The sequence below is a fragment of the Scyliorhinus torazame genome, chromosome 12, assembly GCF_047496885.1.
Source record: "Scyliorhinus torazame isolate Kashiwa2021f chromosome 12, sScyTor2.1, whole genome shotgun sequence".
Classification (NCBI taxonomy): Eukaryota; Metazoa; Chordata; class Chondrichthyes; order Carcharhiniformes; family Scyliorhinidae; genus Scyliorhinus; species Scyliorhinus torazame.
Window position 1 is genome coordinate 72,945,898 of NC_092718.1, and position 19,055 is coordinate 72,964,952.

A 19,055-nucleotide genomic window follows, 5' to 3' on the forward strand; every position below is an offset into this window, starting at 1 on the left:
CTCCACCTCGCACTCGACGCTCACTCTCCACCTCGCACTCGACGCTCACTCTCCACCTCGCACTCGACGCTCACTCTCCACCTCGCACTCGACGCTCACTCTCCACCTCGCACTCGACGCTCACTCTCCACCTCGCACTCGACGCTCACTCTCCACCTCGCACTCGACGCTCACTCTCCACCTCGCACTCGACGCTCACTCTCCACCTCGCACTCGACGCTCACTCTCCACCTCGCACTCGACGCTCACTCTCCACCTCGCACTCGACGCTCACTCTCCACCTCGCACTCGACGCTCACTCTCCACCTCGCACTCGCCGCTCACTCTCCACCTCGCACTCTACGCCCACTCTCCACCTCGCACTCGACGCTCACTCTCCCCCTCGCAGTGCGCTCTCCACCTCGCACTCGACGCCCACTTTCCACCTCGCACTCGACGCTCACTCTCCCCCATCCGCTCAGTGCGCTCTCCACCTCACACTCGACGCTAACTCTCCCCCTCCCTCTCGCTGTATGCTCTCCACCTCACACTCAACGCTAACTCTCCCCCTCGCTGTACGCTCTCCACCTCGCACTCGACACTCACTCCCCCCTCCCGCTCTACGCTCTCCAACTCACACTCGTCGCCTATTCTCCCCGTCCCTCTGTATGCTCTCCATCTCGCACTCGACGCTCGCTCTCCCCCTCCCTCTGTGTGCTCTCCACCTCGCACTCACTCTCCCCACCCCCTCTCTGTGGGCTCTCCATCTCGCACTCGACGCCCTCTCCACCTCGCACTCTACGCCCACTCTCCACCTCGCACTCTACGCCCACTCTCCACCTCGCACTCTACGCCCACTCTCCACCTCGCACACGGCGCTCACTCTCCCCTCCCTCTCGCAGTGCGCTCTCCACCTCGCACTCGACGCTCACTCTCCCCCTCCCTCTCTCGGGTGGCTCTCCACCTCGCACTCAATGCCAACTCTCCACCTCGCACTCGACGCCAACTCTCCACCTCGCACTCGACGCCAACTCTCCACCTCGCACTCGACGCCAACTCTCCACCTCGCACTCGACGCCAACTCTCCACCTCGCACTCGACGCCAACTCTCCACCTCGCACTCGACGCCAACTCTCCACCTCGCACTCGACGCCAACTCTCCACCTCGCACTCGACGCCAACTCTCCACCTCGCACTCGACGCCACCTCTCCACCTCGCACTCGACGCCCACTCTCCACCTCGCACTCGACGCTCATTCTACCCCTCCCTTTGTGCTCTCCACCTCGCACTCGACGCTCACTCTCCACCTCGCACTTAACGCCCACTCTACACCTCGCAGTCGACACCCACTCTCCACCTAGCACTCGATGCCCACTCTCCAGCTAGCACTCGACGCCCACTCTCCACCTAGCACTCGACGTCCACTCTCCACCTCACACTCGATGCCCACTCTCCACCTCGCACTCGACACCCACTCTCCACCTTGCACTCGTCGCCCACTCTCCACCTCGCACTCGACGCCCACTCTCCACCTCGCACTCGACGCTCACTATCCCTCTCCATCTCGCAGTGGGCTCTCCACCTCACACTCAACGCTAACTCTCACCCTCCCTCTCTCGGGTGGCTCTGCACCTCGCTCTCGACGCTCAACTCTCCCCCTCGACGCTCAACTCTCCCCCTCGACGCTCAACTCTCCCCCTCCCTCTCACAGTGCACTCTCCACCTCGCTCTCGACACTCACTCTCCCCCTCCCTCTCTCGCGTGGCTCTCCACCTCGCACTCGACGCCAATTCTCCACCTCGCACTCGACGCCCACTCTCCACCACGCACTCGACGCTTACTCTCCCTTCCTCTCGCTGTAAGCTCTCCACCTCGCACTCGACGCTAACTCTCCCCCTCCCTCTCTGTGTGCTCTCCACCTCGCACTCGACGCTCAATATTCCCCTCCCTCTGTGTGCTCTCCACCTTGCACTCGACACCCACTCTCCACCTCGCACTCGACGCCCACTCTCCACCTTGCACTCGACGCCCACTCTCCACCTCGCACTTGACGCCCACTCTCCACATCGCACTTGACGCCCACTCTCCACCTTGCACTCTCCCCCTCCAAATTTGCCGCGTGTCCGTCCCCAGGCACGCTCCACGGGCTCTCCCTTGCCCTCCCATCCATACCCACTCCCCTTCCTCCCTCGACGCACACTCTCCCCCTCGCCGCGCACTCTCCCCCTCGCCCTCGCTGCGCACTCTCCCCCTCGCCCTCGGTGCACACTCTCCCCCGAGCCCTCGGCAGCACTCTCGCCCTCGCCCTTGGCGCGCACTCTCCCACTTGCCCTCGGCGCGCACTCACCCCCTCGCCCTCGGCGCGCACTCTCCCCCTCGGCGCGCACTCTCCCCCTCGGCGTGCACTCTCCCCCTCGGCGCGCACTCTCCCCGCACTCTCCCCCTCGCCCCGCACTCTCCCCCTCGCCGCGCACTCTCCCCCTCGCCCTCGGAGCGCACTCACCCCCTCGCCCTCGGCGCGCACTCACCCCCTCGCCCTCGGCGCGCACTCACCCCCTCGCCCTCGGCGCGCACTCTCCCCCTCGGTGCACTCTCCCTCTCGCCCTCGGCGCACACTCTCCCCCTCGCCCTCGGCGCACACTCTCCCCCTCGCACTCCCCGCACGCTCTCCCCCTCGCCCTCAGCGTGCGTTCCCCCAACGTTCTTGACGCGCACTCGCCACCTCGCATTCGACGCTCACTCGCCCCCTACCTGTGTGTGTGCTCTCCACCTCGCACTTGACGCCCACTCTCCACCTCGCACTCGAGGCCCACTCTCCACCTCACACTCGAGGCCCATTCTCCACCTTGCACATGACGTCAACTCTCCACCTCGCACGACGCCCACTCTCCACCTTGCACTCGATGCTCATTCACCCCCTCCCTCTCGCAGTGCGCTCTCCACCTTGCACTCGACGCTTACTCTCCACCTCGCACTTGATGCTCATTCCCCACCTCGCACTTGACGTCCACTCTCCACCTTGCACTTGACGCCCACTCTCCACATCACTCTCGATGCTCATTCCCCACCTCGCACTTGACGTCCACTCTCCACCTTGCACTTGACGTCCACTCTCCACCTCGCACTCAATGCTCACTCTCCCCCTCCCTCTGTGTGCTCTCCACCTCGCACTCGACGCTCAGTCTCCCCCTCCCTCTCGCAGTGCGCTCTCCACCTCACACTCGACGCTCAGTCTCCACCTCGCACTTGACGCCCACTCTCCACCTCCCTCTGTATGCTCTCCACCTCGTACTCGACGCCTACTCTCCACCTCGCACTTGACGCCCACTCTCCTCCTTCCTCTCTATGTGGGCTCTCCACCTCGCACACGACACCCAATCTCCACCTCACACTCGACGCTCACTCTCCCCCTCCCTCTCTCGGGTGGCTCTCCACCTCACACTCGATGCTCAGTCTCCCCCTCCCTCTCTGTGTGCTCTCCACCTTGCACTCGACGCCCACTCTCCACCTCGCACTTGACGCCCACTCTCCACCTCGCATTCGACGCTAACTCTCCACCTTGCACTCAAGGCCCACTCTCTACCATGCAATTGATGCCAACTCTCCACCTCGCACTCGACGCTAACTCTCCACCTTGCAATCGACGCCAACTCTCTACCTCGCACTCGACGCTCAGTCGCCCCCTCCCTCTCGCTGTGTGCTCTTCATCGCGCACTCGACGCTCACTCTTCATCTCCCTCTGTAAGCTCACTTTCCCCATCCACTCTCCCCCTCGGCGTGCACTCTCCCCCTCGCCCTCGGCGCGCACTCTCCCCCTCGCCCTCGGCGCGCACTCTCCCCCTCGCCCTCGGCGCGCACTCTCCCCCACGCCGCGCACTCTCCCCCTCGCCCTCGGCGCGCACTCTCCCCCTCGCCCTCGGCGCGCACTCTCCCCCTCGCCCTCGGCGCGCACTCTCCCCCTCGCCCTCGGCGCGCACTCTCCCCCTCGCCCTCGGCGCGCACTCTCCCCCTCGCCCTCGGCGCGCACTCTCCCCCTCGCCCTCGGCGCGCACTCTCCCCCTCGCCCTCGGCGCGCACTCTCCCCCTCGCCCTCGGCGCGCACTCTCCCCCTCGCCCTCGGCGCGCACTCTCCCCCTCGCCCTCGGCGCGCACTCTCCCCCTCGCCCTCGGCGCGCACTCGCCCCCTCGCCCTCGGCGTGCGTTCCCCCAACATTCTTGACGCGCGCTCTCCGCCTCGCATTCGACGCTCACTCTCCCCCTACCTCTGTGTGTGCTCTCCACCTCGCACTTGACGCCCACTCTCCACCTCGCACTCGAGGCCCACTCTCCACCTCACACTCGAGGCCCATTCTCCACCTTGCACATGACGTCAACTCTCCACCTCGCACTCGAGGCCCACTCTCCACATCACACTCGAGGCCCATTCTCCACCTTGCACATGACGTCAACTCTCCACCTCGCACGACGCCCACTCTCCACCTTACACTCGATGCTCACTCGCCCCCTCCCTCTCGCAGTGCGCTCTCCACCTTGCACTCGACGCTCACTCGCCCCCTCCCTCTCGCAGTGCGCTCTCCACCTCACACTCGACGCTCAGTCTCCCCCTCTCTCTCGGTGTGTTCTCCACCTCGCACTCGACGCCCACTCTCCACATCGCACTTGACGCCCACTCTCCACCGCGCACTCGACGCTAACTCTGCACCTTGCACTCGACGCCCACTCTCCACCTCGCATGACACCCACTCTCCACCTCGCACTCGACACTCATTCTCCCCCTCCCTCTCGCAGTGCGCTCTATATCACACACTCAACGATATCTCTCCCCCTCCCTCTCTCTGTACGCTCTCCACCTCGCACTCGATGCTCACTCTCCACCTCCCTCTGTATGCTCTCCACCTCGCACTCGACGCCCACTTTCCACCTCGCACTTGACGCCCACTCTCCTCCTTCCTCTCTATGTGGGCTCTCCACCTCGCACACGACACCCAATCTCCACCTCACACTCGACGCTCACTCTCCCCCTCCGTCTCTCGGGTGGCTCTCCACCTCGCACTCGACCCTCACTCACCCCCTCCCTGTCGCAGTGCGCTCGCCACCTCACACTCGACGCTCAATCTCCCCCTCCCTCTCGCAGTGCGCTCTATATCACACACTCAACGATATCTCTCCCCCTCCCTCTCTCTGTACGCTCTCCACCTCGCACTCGATGCTCACTCTCCACCTCCCTCTGTATGCTCTCCACCTCGCACTCGACGCCCACTCTCCACCTCGCACTCGACGCTCGCTCTCCCCCTCCCTCTCTCGGGTGGCTCTCCACCTCGCACTCGACCCTCACTCTCCCCCTCCCTGTCGCAGTGCGCTCGCCACCTCACACTCGACGCTCAATCTCCCCCTCCCTCTCTGTGTGCTCTCCACCTTGCACTCGACGCCCACTCTCCACCTTGCACTCGAGGCCCACTCTCCACCTTGCAATCGTCGCCAACTCTCCACTTCGCACTCGATGCTCACTCTCCCCATCCCTCAGTGTGCTCTCTACCTCGCACTCGACGCTCAGTCTCCCCCCTCCCTCTCGCTGTGTGCTCTTCATTGCGCACTGAACGCTCACTCCCCATCTCCCTCTGTAAGCTCACTTTCCCCATCCGCTCTCCCCAAGCAGCCACGCCGTGCAACCTGCCCCTCGCGCTCTCCCCCTCCTCCCTCCCGCTCAGTGCTCTCTCCTCCTCGAATTTAACGCCCCACTCTCCCCCTCCCTGTCGCAGTGCGCTCTCCACCTCACACTCGACGCTCAATCTCCCCCTCCCTCTCTGTGTGCTCTCCACCTTGCACTCGACGCCCACTCTCCACCTCGCACTTGACGCCCACTCTCCACCTCGCACTCGACGCCCACTCTCCACCTTGCACTCGACGCCCACTCTCCACCTTGCACTTGACGCCCACTCTCCACATCGCACTCGACGCTAACTCTCCACCTTGCACTCTCCCCCTCCAAATTTGCCGCGTGTCCGTCCCCAGGCACGCTCCACGGGCTCTCCCTGGCCCACTTGCCCTCCCATCCATGCACTCTCCCCACGCCATACCCTCTCTCCCCTTCCTCCCTCGACGCGCACGCTCCCCCTCGCCCTCGATGCGCACTCTCCCCCTCGCCCTCGACGCGCACTCTCCCCCTCGCCCTCGCTGCGCACTCTCCCCCTCGGTGCGCACTCTCCCCCTCGCCCTCGGCGTGCACTCGCCCCATTGCCCTCGGCGTGCACTCTCCCCCTCGGCGCGAACTCACCCCCTCGCCCTCGACGCGCACTCTCCCCCTCGGTGCACACTCTCCCCCTCGCCCTCGGCGCGCACTCTCCCCCTCGCCCTCGGCGCGCACTCTCCCCCTCGCCCTCGGCGCGCACTCTCCCCCTCGCCCTCGGCGCGCACTCTCCCCCTCGCCCTCGGCGCGCACTCTCCCCCTCGCCCTCGGCGCGCACTCTCCCCCTCGCCCTCGGCGCGCACTCTCCCCCTCGCCCTCGGCGCGCACTCTCCCCCTCGCCCTCGGCGCGCACTCTCCCCCTCGCCCTCGGCGCGCACTCTCCCCCTCGCCCTCGGCGCGCACTCTCCCCCTCGCCCTCGGCGCGCACTCTCCCCCTCGCCCTCGGCGCGCACTCTCCCCCTCGCCCTCGGCGCGCACTCTCCCCCTCGCCCTCGGCGCGCACTCTCCCCCTCGCCCTCGGCGCGCACTCTCCCCCTCGCCCTCGGCGCGCACTCTCCCCCTCGCCCTCGGCGCGCACTCTCCCCCTCGCCCTCGGCGCGCACTCTCCCCCTCGCCCTCGGCGCGCACTCTCCCCCTCGCCCTCGGCGCGCACTCTCCCCCTCGCCCTCGGCGCGCACTCTCCCCCTCGCCCTCGGCGCGCACTCTCCCCCTCGCCCTCGGCGCGCACTCTCCCCCTCGCCCTCGGCGCGCACTCTCCCCCTCGCCCTCGGCGCGCACTCTCCCCCTCGCCCTCGGCGCGCACTCTCCCCCTCCCCCTCGGCCCGCACTCTCCCCCTCGCCCCACACTCTCCCCCTCGCCCACCCCGCACGCTCTCCCCCTCGCCCTCAGCGTGCGTTCCCCAACGTTCTTGACACGCGCTCTCCACCTCGCATTCGACGCTCACTCTCCCCCTACCTCTGTGTGTGCTCTCCACCTCGCACTTGATGCCCACTCTCCACCTCGCACTCGAGGCCCACTCTCCACCTCACACTCGAGGCCCATTCTCCACCTTGCACATGACATCAACTCTCCACCTTGCACGACGCCCACTCTCCACCTTGCACTCGATGCTCATTCACCCCCTCCCTCTCACAGTGCGCTCTCCACCTTGCACTCGACGCTCACTCGCCCCCTTCCTCTGTGTGCTCTCCACCTCGCACTTGACGCCCACTCTCCACCTCGCACTCAAGGCCCACTCTCCACCTCACTCGAGGCCCATTCTCCACCTTGCACATGACGCCAACTCTCCACCTCGCACGACGCCCACTCTCCACCTTGCACTCGACACTCATTCTCCCCCTCCCTCTCGCAGTGCGCTCTCCATCACACACTCAACGATATATCTCCCCCTCCCTCTCTCTGCACGCTCTCCACCTCGCACTTGACGCCCACTCTGCACCTCGCACTCGACGCCCACTCTCCACCTCGCACTCGAGGCCCATTCTCCACCTTGCACATGACGCCAACTCTCCACCTCGCACGACGCCCACTCTCCACCTCGCACTCGACGCTGTCTCCCCTCCCTCTCGCTGTGTGCTCTTCATCGCGCACTCGATGCTCACTCTCCATCTTCCTCTGTAAGCTCACTTTCCCCATCCGCTCTCCCCAAGCAGCCACGCCGCGCAACCTGCCCCTCGCGCTCTCCCCCTCCTCCCTCCCTCCCTCTCACAGTGCTCTCTCCTCCTCGAATTTAACGCCCGCTCTCCCCCTCCGAACTCACCGCGTGCCCGCCCCATGCACTCTCCCCAGGTCACTTGCACTCCCATCCATGCACTCTCCCCCTCTGCCCACGCCATGCCCTCTCTCCTTCGTCCCTCGACGCGCGCTCTCCCCCTCGCCCCCGACGCGCGCTCTCCCCCTCACCGCCGACACGCGCTCTCCCCCTCGCCGCCGACACGCGCTCTCCCCCTCGCCGCGCGCTCTCCCCCTCGCCTTGTGCTCTCCCCCTCGCCTTCGCCCTCGCTGCACGCTCTCCCCCTCACTGCGCACCATCCCCTCACCCAGAGGCGTACTCTCCCACTCACCCTTGACGCGCACTCTCCCCCTGGACGTGAACTCTCCCCCTCGATGCGCACTCTCCCCCTCGCACTCAACCAGTGTTGTCCGACTCAAATGTTTTGTGCGGACCCCCTCTCGTGTCTTCCCCTTCCCTTCTCCCAGACCAGACACATAATCAGAGAGCTCCTCTGGAGACTTCCCCCATTCATGCAGTGCACACAGAGTTCTGATGGCCCTGTCTGTGTGAGGACAGGTACCAGTCCAACAAACGAGCTTTCACAATGCCCAAGTGCCAACTGTGCCATGGGCATACCTTCTTCATATCCTTCACTTTCTTCATGGCCCACAGTCCGTCAGAGAGCTTCTCAAAGTACTTGCGTGCTTTGGGTGCGTGTTCCAGCATGTGACTGGGGGGAAAACCGACAACCTCCACTATCTTATTCATCTGATCTACCTAAAGAGGAAAACCAGCGACAGGCAAGAATTAGGCATCGACAGTGGTGAGGACTACACAATCAACAGCCATCGAGAAGAATATCTCACCTCATTGGATCCACTAAAGAGAGGTTCACCCGTGTGCATCTCCACCAGGATACAGCCCAGTGACCACATGTCAATGGCCAGGTCATATGGCATACCAAGCAGCACTTCAGGAGAGCGATAGAAACGGCTCTGGATGTACTGGTAGATCTGTGAGAAGAGAACAAACTTGGCTCAGCAGGCTGCAGTGTTTAACAACGGCTGTTTGGGTCGGACATGAAGAAGCTGTGCAAGAGGGGACTTTCAAGCACCCGATTACAGACATCCTGATAGTCCAGCAGCACTGTTGTGGTGACACTACAGCATGGTCCCCAGTGTAACAGGCTTCCATTATTTATCAAACTACACCGTGACTTCCAACAGTAATCAAAACCTGGGGCAAACATGGCAGCTCCCAGGTATCCGTTATTCTATATATAAACCACCTCGAACCCCTCGAGTAGATTCCAGTCTGTAACTCACTCCCGGGTATCTGTTATTCTATATAGAAACCACCCTGAACCCCTCGAGTAGATTCCAGTCTGTAACCCACTCCCGGGTATCTGTTATTCTATACATAAACCACCCCGAACCCCTCAAGTAGATTCCAGTATGTAACTCACTCCTGGGTATCTGTTATTCTATATATGTTTAAAACTAAATTTAGAGTACCCAATTCTTTTCTTTTCCCAATTAAGGAGCAATTTAGCATGACTAATTCACCTACCTGCACATCTTCTGGATTGTGGGGTGAGACACACGCAGACATGGGGATAATGTGCAAACGTCACATGGTCAGTGACCCGGGGCCGGGTTCGAGCCCGGGTCCTCAGTGCTGTGAGGCAGTAGTGCTAACCACTGTGCCATCCTAGCGCCCTTCTGTTATTCTATGTATAAATCACCTCGATTCCGGGTCTCTGTTATTCTACATATCAACCACCCTGAATGTCTCGATTCGATTCCTGTGCGTAACTCACTCCCAGGTATCTGTTATTCAATATATAAACCCCACAAACCCCTCGATTAGATTCCAGTCTCTAACTCATTCCTGGGTTGCTGTATAGATAAACCACCCCGAACCACTTGATTAAATTAGAGTCTGTAACTCATTCCCCGACATTAGTTATTCTATATAGAAACCACCCTGCACCCTTTGTAAGATTCCAGGCTATAACTCACTCCTGGGTCTGTTATTCTATATATAAACCACCCTGCACCCTTTGTAAGATTCCAGGCTATAACTCACTCCCGGGTATCTGTTATTCTCTATAAACCACCCTGCACCCTTTGTAAGATTCCAGGCTGTAACTCACTCCTGGGTATCTGTTATTCTATATAGAAACCACCCTGCACCCTTTGTAAAATTCAAGGCTGTAACTCACTCCTGGGTATCTGTTATTCTATATAGAAATCACCCTGCACCCGTTGTAAGATTCCAGGCTATAACTCACTCCCGGGTATCTGTTATTCTCTATAAACCACCCTGCACCCGTTGTAAGATTCCAGGCTGTAACTCACTCCTGGGTATCTGTTATTCTATATAGAAATCCCCCAAACCACCCTCAATTCTCCCGGACGCAATCGCGCCTGCACGGGTTGACATACACAGCCTCACACACACAGACATATGTCCACGCACGCACACACTCCCATTGGAACAAGAATTGGTGTGATGTTCTTACTCTTTGTCCCAGCTGGCAGGAGCTGCCGAAATCAACAATCTTGATGGCACTTCGCTTGGGGTTGCACAGCAGAATGTTCTCTGGCTTGAGGTCACAGTGGATGATGCTGAGTTCAGGGGTCGCCAGGAAGAGCAGAGCCGTACACATCTGCTGGGCGAACTTGCGGGTCAGGTTGAGGGAGACTCCACGGAAGTTGGTGTTCCGTAGCAGGTCGTACAGGTTGTATGAGAGCAGCTCAAAGACCAGGCATAGATGGTTCCGGAACATGAAATGTCGCTTCAAGTGAACTGTGTTGGGAGGAGGGGGCAGTGATTACAAGCATAGAAAGAGAACATTTCTTTTAAATTGATTTTTTTTTCTTCATTGGCCCATTAAATTGATTTTTTTTGTCATTGGCCCTGTCGCACTGTCAACTCAATCACTGACCCACCTTTCCTCTCTTTCCCTTTCCCACTATCTCTGCGCACTTACATTTCTTCACTGTTCTCACGCTTTCCAGTCCTGACACATGGTCATTGACTCGGAACTGTTAACTCTGTTTCTAAGGGCAGCAAGGTGGCGCAGTGGTTGGCACTGGGACTGCGGCACTGAGGACCCGGGTTCGAATCCCGGCCCTGGGTCACTGTCCATGTGGAGTTTGCACATTCTCCCCATGTTTGCATGCGTTTCACCCCCACAACCCAAAAAGATGTGCAGGTTAGGTGAATTGGCCACACTAACTTGCCCCTTAATTGGGAAAAAAAATTGGGTACTCTAAATTTTTTTAGAAACTGTTTCTTGCTCCACAGATATTTCCAACATTTTCTGTTTTACTTACATTCAGCTAAGCTCTGTGGCTCGAACATGACAAGACAGGAACTCTTCACCTGCTTTTCACTGGGGCATAGTTTCACCCCACAACAGGAGGTAACTTCTACGTTGCTGTGATTGTGGAGTTAACATGCGGACCAGACCGGGTAAGGACAGATTTCCTTCCCCCATGGAAATTGGTGAACAAGTTGGGTTTCAATTATAATTCAGTAGTTTCAAAGTCATTATCAATGAGGGTAGCATTTTATTTCCAAGATAGGAATGCGCTGAATTCAAGTTGCCCAGCTAAAGTAGTGGGATTTGAATTCATGTCACTGCGACATTAGCCCAGGCCTCTGGTTATTGGTCCAGTAACGTTAGCCCCCAGTGCTACCAACCCCCTGCCGCCCCACTCGATGCTGCTGGCACTTCTTACCTATATAATACTTCATCTCAGTGTCATGTTTGTTCATGAGCTCCAGAAGGCGCAGTTCAATCTGGGCCTGATTCAGGAAGGCTTTCTTGTTCTTGATGATTTTAACTGCCACCCATTCTTGCTCCTGGTGATCGTAGGCCTTCACTACCTAGAGGGTAGAGAGGAAGAGGGGGTGAACCGCAGGCGATGGAGGAATAGAGCTGCCTTTGGAACAAAGCAATGAGGGGCTAGGTGGTAAAGGGTCGGAAGCACGGGCCTCTGACGTCGGTGGATTATTTTAGACAGCCCAGTTGGTTTGGGGTCTTCTTTTGCCAACGGCAGAAAGTTAGTGCCGGGAAAGTGGGCTGTGCAATCTGAGACAGAAGGCTTCAGGAGAGTGCAGAGGGGGAGTGCAGCAAGGCTTGGAGGGATTTCCCAGCCAGGACAAGGGTTGGCGAAGGCGACAGGCCGGGGCACCAAATCAGCACAACAGATTATCTGGATGTTGTGTGGGAATTCGAATGGGAGTCATGGGGTTTCCAATATCACAGGGATTGTATAGAGGAACGCTTCCATCAGCATCCAGAAAGTGGGCTGGCAAGCAGGGGAATAACTAGACAAGGTGGTGACAGGCACGACAGGATGAGTGGAGCTCAAGTTTAGTCAGGCAGGTTTCACATTGCGGGGAAACAAAAGGGACAAGTGGGGAAGTGGGAAAAAGAGCCACCCCCCTCATAGTTCAACCAAGGAGACTGGTCACTCGCCCCTTGTCCACTTCACAATGCACATTCAGTAATCAGGAGCAGGAGCCCTGGTTAATCATTCCCCATGTGAAATCCACTCTGGGCCTCGGTTCCATATTTCAGTACGTTTGCTGAGTCTGGTCTCCGGGAGCTCCCAATTCCTCGCCCTGTTACCTGTCCAAAGGAGCCCTTCCCGATCAGGGAGTCTATCTCATAACGCTCCATCCATTTCTCCCCATTCTTCACAATGTAGTCATAGTTATCATCATCGTAACCGTCATTGTAAATCTTCCGCTCCTTCTTGTTGCTGGAATCATCTGGAGGAACATGTTGTGCCCGACGCTTCTTCTTGGCATAGTACACCTGCGGAATTCCAGAGAACAAGAGGTGCTCTCAGTCAGAGGAGGGGAGGGTTAGAAGCACATCGTATAGAAACACCAACTAACAACTGCACTCCTCACTCGTTTGATGGGCCACGACAAATCCATAGGTCATTTGCCAATATTGTCACCTGCACTATTTCCTGTGAGGGGGAGGGGGCTCAACACCTCCCCCAGTGCTAAACTGGATTCCAAGAAGTTCAATGGCTTCTTGCACAGCTCTGTCAGGGCCCCCCTCCAGCTGCCCTCTGAATACACCACCCTCCCAACGCGCCACACTCCCCCACCCTCCTCGCTCCCCCACCCTCCCAACGCGCCTCGCTCCCCCACCCTCCTCGCTCGCCCACCCTCCCAGCGCCTCTCTCACCCACCCTCCTCGCTCCCCCACCCTCCCAACGCGCCACTCTTCCCCACCCTCCTCGCTCCCCCACCCTCCCAAAGCCCCTCGCTTCTCCACCCTCCAGATGCCCCTCGCTCCCCCCACCTTCCCGACGCTCCTCGCTCCCCCCACCTTCCCGACGCTCCTCGCTCCCCCCACCCTCCCGACGCTCCTCGCTCCCTCACACTCGCCACGCTCCCTCACCCTCCCGACGCGCCTCGCTCCCCCACCCTCCCGACGCTCCTCGCTCCCTCAACCTCGTGACGTTCCTCGCTCCCCCATCCTCGCGACGCTCCTGGCTCCCCCATCCTCCCGACGCTCCTTGCTCCCCCACCCTCCCGACGCTCCTCGCTCCCCCACCATCCCGACGCCCCTCGCTCCCTCACCCTCCCGGCGCCCCTCGCTTCCCCAGCCTCCCGACGCCCCTCGCTTCCCCACCCTCCCGACGCTCCTCGCTCCCCCACCCTCCCGCTCCCTCACCCTCCCGACGCCCCACGCTCCCTCACCCTCCCGACGCCCTCGCTCCCTCACCCTCTGAACGCTCCGTGCTCCCTCACCCTCTAAATGCTCCGTGTTCCCTCACCCTCTGAACGCTCCGTGCTCCCTCACCCTCTGAACGCTCCTCGCTCCCTCACCCTCTGAACGCTCCTCGCTCCCTCACCCTCTGAACGCTCCTCGCTCCCTCACCCTCTGAACGCTCCGTGCTCCCTCACCCTCTGAACGCTCCTCGCTCCCTCACCCTCTGAACGCTCCTCGCTCCCTCGCCCTCTGAACGCTCCGTGCTGCGTCACCCTCTGAACGCTCCCTCACCCTCTGAACGCTCCTCGCTCCCTCGCCCTCTGAACGCTCCGTGCTCCCTCACCCTCTGAAGGCTCCTCGCTCCCTCACCCTCTGAACGCTCCTCGCTCCCTCACCCTCTGAACGCTCCTCGCTCCCTCACCCTCTGAACGCTCCTCACTCCCTCACCCTCTGAACGCTCCTCGCTCCCTCACCCTCTGAATGCTCCTCGCTCCCTCACCCTCTGAACGCTCCTCGCTCCCTCACCCTCTGAACGCTCCTCGCTCCCTCACCCTCTGAACGCTCCTCGCTCCCTCACCCTCTGAAAGCTCCTCGCTCCCTCACCCTCTGAACGCTCCTCGCTCTCTCACCCTCTGAATGCTCCTCGCTCCCTCACCCTCTGAACGCTCCTCGCTCCCTCACCCTCTGAACGCTCCCTGCTCCCTCACCCTCCTCGCTCCCTCACCCTCTGAATGCTCCTCGCTCCCTCACCCTCTGAACGCTCCTCGCTCCCTCACCCTCTGAACGCTCCTCGCTCCCTCACCCTCTGAACGCTCACTGCTCCCTCACCCTCCTCGCTCCCTCACCCTCTGAATGCTCCTCGCTCCCTCACCCTCTGAACGCTCCCTGCTCCCTCCTGACGCTCCCTCACCCTCTGAACGCTCCTCGCTCCCTCACCCTCTGAACGTTCCTCGCTCCCTTACCCTCTGAACGCTCCTCGCTCCCTCACCCTCTGAACGCTCCTCGCTCCCTCACCCTCTGAACGCTCCTCGCTCCCCCACCCTCCCGACGCTCCCGCTCCCTCACCCTCCGGACGCCCCACGCTCCCTCACACTCCCGACTGCCTCGCTCACTCACCCTCTGAACGCTCCGTGCTCCCTCACCCTCTGAACGCTCCGTGCTCCCTCACCCTCTGAACGCTCCTCGCTCCCTCACCCTCTGAACGCTCCTCGCTCCCTCACCCTCTGAACGCTCCTCGCTCCCTCACCCTCTGAACGCTCCTCGCTCCCTCACCCTCTGAACGCTCCTCGCTCCCTCACCCTCTGAATGCTCCTCGCTCCCTCACCCTCTGAACGCTCCTCGCTCTCTCACGCTCTGAACGCTCCTCGCTCCCTCACCCTCTGAACGCTCCTCGCTCCCTCACCTCCTGAACGCTCCTCGCTCCCTCACCCTCTGAATGCTCCTCGCTCCCTCACCCTCTGAACGCTCCTCGCTCCCTCACCCTCTGAACGCTCCTCGCTCCCTCACCCTCTGAACGCTCCTCGCTCCCTCACCCTCTGAACGCTCCTCGCTCCCTCACCCTCTGAACGCTCCTCGCTCCCTCACCCTCTGAACGCTCCTCGCTCCCTCACCCTCTGAACGCTCCTCGCTCCCTCACCCTCTGAACGCTCCTCGCTCCCTCACCCTCTGAAATCTCCTCGCTCCCTCACCCTCTGAACGCTCCTCGCTCCCTCACCCTCTGAATGCTCCTCGCTCCCTCACCCTCTGAACGCTCCTCGCTCCCTCACCCTCTGAACGCTCCCTGCTCCCTCACCCTCCGAACGCTCCTCGCTCCCTCACCCTCTGAATGCTCCTCGCTCCCTCACCCTCTGAACGCTCCCTGCTCACTCCTGACGCTCCCTCACCCTCTGAACGCTCCTCGCTCCCTCACCCTCTGAACGCTCCTCGCTCCCTCACCCTCTGAACGCTCCTCGCTCCCTCACCCTCTGAACGCTCCTCGCTCCCTCACCCTCTGAACGCTCCTCGCTCCCTCACCCTCTGAACGCTCCTCGCTCCCTCACCCTCTGAACGCTGCTCGCTCCCTCACCCTCTGAACGTCCCTCACCCTCTGAACGCTCCCTCACCCTCTGAACGCTCCGTGCTGCGTCACCCTCTGAACGCTTCCTCACCCTCTGAACGCTCCTCGCTCCCTCACCCTCTGAACGCTCCTCGCTCCCTCACCCTCTGAATGCTCCTCGCTCCCTCACCCTCTGAACGCTCCTCGCTCTCTCACGCTCTGAACGCTCCTCGCTCCCTCACCCTCTGAACGCTCCTCGCTCCCTCACCCTCTGAACGCTCCTCGCTCCCTCACCCTCTGAACGCTCCTCGCTCACTCACCCTCTGAACGCTCCTCGCTCTCTCACCCTCTGAATGCTCCTCGCTCCCTCACCCTCTGAACGCTCCTCACTCCCTCACCCTCTGAACGCTCCCTGCTCCCTCACCCTCCGAACGCTCCTCGCTCCCTCACCCTCTGAATGCTCCTCGCTCCCTCACCCTCTGAACGCTGCCTGCTCACTCCTGACGCTCCCTCACCCTCTGAACGCTCCTCGCTCCCTCACCCTCTGAACCGTCCTCGCTCCCTCACCCTCTGAACGCTCCTCGCTCCCTCACCCTCTGAACGCTCCTCGCTCCCTCACCCTCTGAACGCTCCCTCACCCTCTGAACGCTCCTCGCTCCCTCACCCTCTGAACGCTCCGTGCTCCCTCACCCTCTGAACGCTCCTCGCTCCCTCACCCTCTGAACGCTCCCTCACCCTCTGAACGCTCCGTGCTCCCTCACCCTCTGAACGTTCCTCGCTCCCTCACCCTCTGAACGCTCCTCGCTCCCTCACCCTCTGAACGCTCCTCGCTCCCTCACCCTCTGAACGCTCCTCGCTCCCTCACCCTCTGAACGCTCCTCGCTCCCTCACCCTCTGAACGCTCCGTGCTCCCTCACCCTCTGAACGCTCCGTGCTCCCTCACCCTCTGAACGCTCCTCCCTCCCTCACCCTCTGAACGCTCCTCGCTCCCTCACCCTCTGAATGCTCCTCGCTCCCTCACCCTCTGAACGCTCCCTCACCCTCTGAACGCTCCGTGCTCCCTCACCCTCTGAACGCTCCTCGCTCCCTCACCCTCTGAACGCTCCTCGCTCCCTCACCCTCTGAACGCTCCTCGCTCCCTCACCCTCTGAACGCTCCTCGCTCCCTCACCCTCTGAACGCTCCTCGCTCCCTCACCCTCTGAACGCTCCTCGCTCCCTCACCCTCTGAAAGCTCCTCGCTCCCTCACCCTCTGAACGCTCCTCGCTCCCTCACCCTCTGAACGCTGCCTGCTCACTCCTGACGCTCCCTCACCCTCTGAACGCTCCTCGCTCCCTCACCCTCTGAACCGTCCTCGCTCCCTCACCCTCTGAACGCTCCTCGCTCCCTCACCCTCTGAATGCTCCTCGCTCCCTCACCCTCTGAACGCTCCCTCACCCTCTGAACGCTCCTCGCTCCCTCACCCTCTGAACGCTCCCTCACCCTCTGAACGCTCCTCGCTCCCTCACCCTCTGAACGCTCCTCGCTCCCTCACCCTCTGAACGCTCCCTCACCCTCTGAACGCTCCTCGCTCCCTCACCCTCTGAACGCTCCCTCACCCTCTGAATGCTCCTCGCTCCCTCACCCTCTGAACGTTCCTCGCTCCCTCACCCTCTGAACGCTCCTCGCTCCCTCACCCTCTGAACGCTCCCTCACCCTCTGAACGCTCCTCGCTCCCTCACCCTCTGAACGCTCCTCGCTCCCTCACCCTCTGAACGCTCCTCGCTCCCTCACCCTCTGAACGCTCCTCGCTCCCTCACCCTCTGAACGCTCCTCGCTCCCTCACCCTCTGAACGCTCCTCGCTCCCTCACCCTCTGAACGCTCCGTGCTCCGTCAATTACTAGGGGGCATAGGTTTAAGGTGAGAGGGGCAAGGTTTAGAGTAGATGTACGAGGCAAGTTTTTTACGCAGAGGGTAGTGGGTGCCTGGAACTCGCTACCGGAGGAGGTAGTGGAAGCAGGGACGATAGGGACATTTAAGGGGCATCTTGACAAATATATGAATAGGATGGGAATAGAAGGATACGGACCCAGGAAGTGTAGAAGATTGTAGTTTAGTCGGGCAGTATGGTCGGCGCGGGCTTGGAGGGCCGAAGGGCCTGTTCCTGTGCTGTACATTTCTTTGTTCTTTGTTCTCTGAACGCTCCTCGCTCTCTCACGCTCTGAACGCTCCTCGCTCCCTCACCCTCTGAACGCTCCTCGCTCCCTCACCCTCTGAACGCTCCTCGCTCCCTCACCCTCTGAACGCTCCTCGCTCACTCACCCTCTGAACGCTCCTCGCTCTCTCACCCTCTGAATGCTCCTCGCTCCCTCACCCTCTGAACGCTCCTCACTCCCTCACCCTCTGAACGCTCCCTGCTCCCTCACCCTCCGAACGCTCCTCGCTCCCTCACCCTCTGAATGCTCCTCGCTCCCTCACCCTCTGAACGCTGCCTGCTCACTCCTGACGCTCCCTCACCCTCTGAACGCTCCTCGCTCCCTCACCCTCTGAACCGTCCTCGCTCCCTCACCCTCTGAACGCTCCTCGCTCCCTCACCCTCTGAATGCTCCTCGCTCCCTCACCCTCTGAACGCTCCCTCACCCTCTGAACGCTCCTCGCTCCCTCACCCTCTGAACGCTCCCTCACCCTCTGAACGCTCCTCGCTCCCTCACCCTCTGAACGCTCCTCGCTCCCTCACCCTCTGAACGCTCCCTCACCCTCTGAACGCTCCTCGCTCCCTCACCCTCTGAACGCTCCCTCACCCTCTGAATGCTCCTCGCTCCCTCACCCTCTGAACGTTCCTCGCTCCCTCACCCTCTGAACGCTCCTCGCTCCCTCACCCTCTGAACGCTCCCTCACCCTCTGAACGCTCCTCGCTCCCTCACCCTCTGAACGCTCCTCGCTCCCTCACCCTCTGAACGCTCCTCGCTCCCTCACCCTCTGAACGCTCCTCGCTCCCTCACCCTCTGAACGCTCCTCGCTCCCTCACCCTCTGAACGCTCCTCGCTCCCTCACCCTCTGAACGCTCCGTGCTCCCTCACCCTCTGAACGCTCCTCGCTCCCTCACCCTCTGAACGCTCCTCGCTCCCTCACCCTCTGAACGCTCCTCGCTCCCTCACCCTCTGAACACTCCTCGCTCCCTCACCCTCTGAACGCTCCCTCACCCTCTGAACGCTCCTCGCTCCCTCACCCTCTGAACGCTCCGTGCTCCCTCACCCTCTGAACGCTCCTCGCTCCCTCACCCTCTGAACGCTCCCTCACCCTCTGAACGCTCCGTGCTCCCTCACCCTCTGAACGTTCCTCGCTCCCTCACCCTCTGAACGCTCCTCGCTCCCTCACCCTCTGAACGCTCCTCGCTCCCTCACCCTCTG

The 19,055-nt window shown here is 61.5% G+C and overlaps 1 protein-coding gene across 6 annotated transcripts in view; it reads right to left on the reverse strand.

Annotated features, from left to right (window-relative positions):
• Positions 1–19,055, reverse strand: part of LOC140386480 (dual specificity tyrosine-phosphorylation-regulated kinase 1A-like) — a 193,515-nt gene that overhangs the window by 24,160 nt on the left and 150,300 nt on the right. For all 6 annotated transcript variants that reach the window (XM_072468861.1, XM_072468862.1, XM_072468859.1 and 3 more), the window contains 5 exons: positions 12,528–12,716; positions 11,632–11,779; positions 10,407–10,693; positions 8,749–8,895; positions 8,519–8,659 (listed from right to left, as the gene is read on the reverse strand). In XM_072468861.1, coding sequence (XP_072324962.1) covers positions 8,519–8,659; positions 8,749–8,895; positions 10,407–10,693; positions 11,632–11,779; positions 12,528–12,716 — 912 coding nt within the window. The remainder of the gene's footprint in view (positions 1–8,518; positions 8,660–8,748; positions 8,896–10,406; positions 10,694–11,631; positions 11,780–12,527; positions 12,717–19,055) is intronic.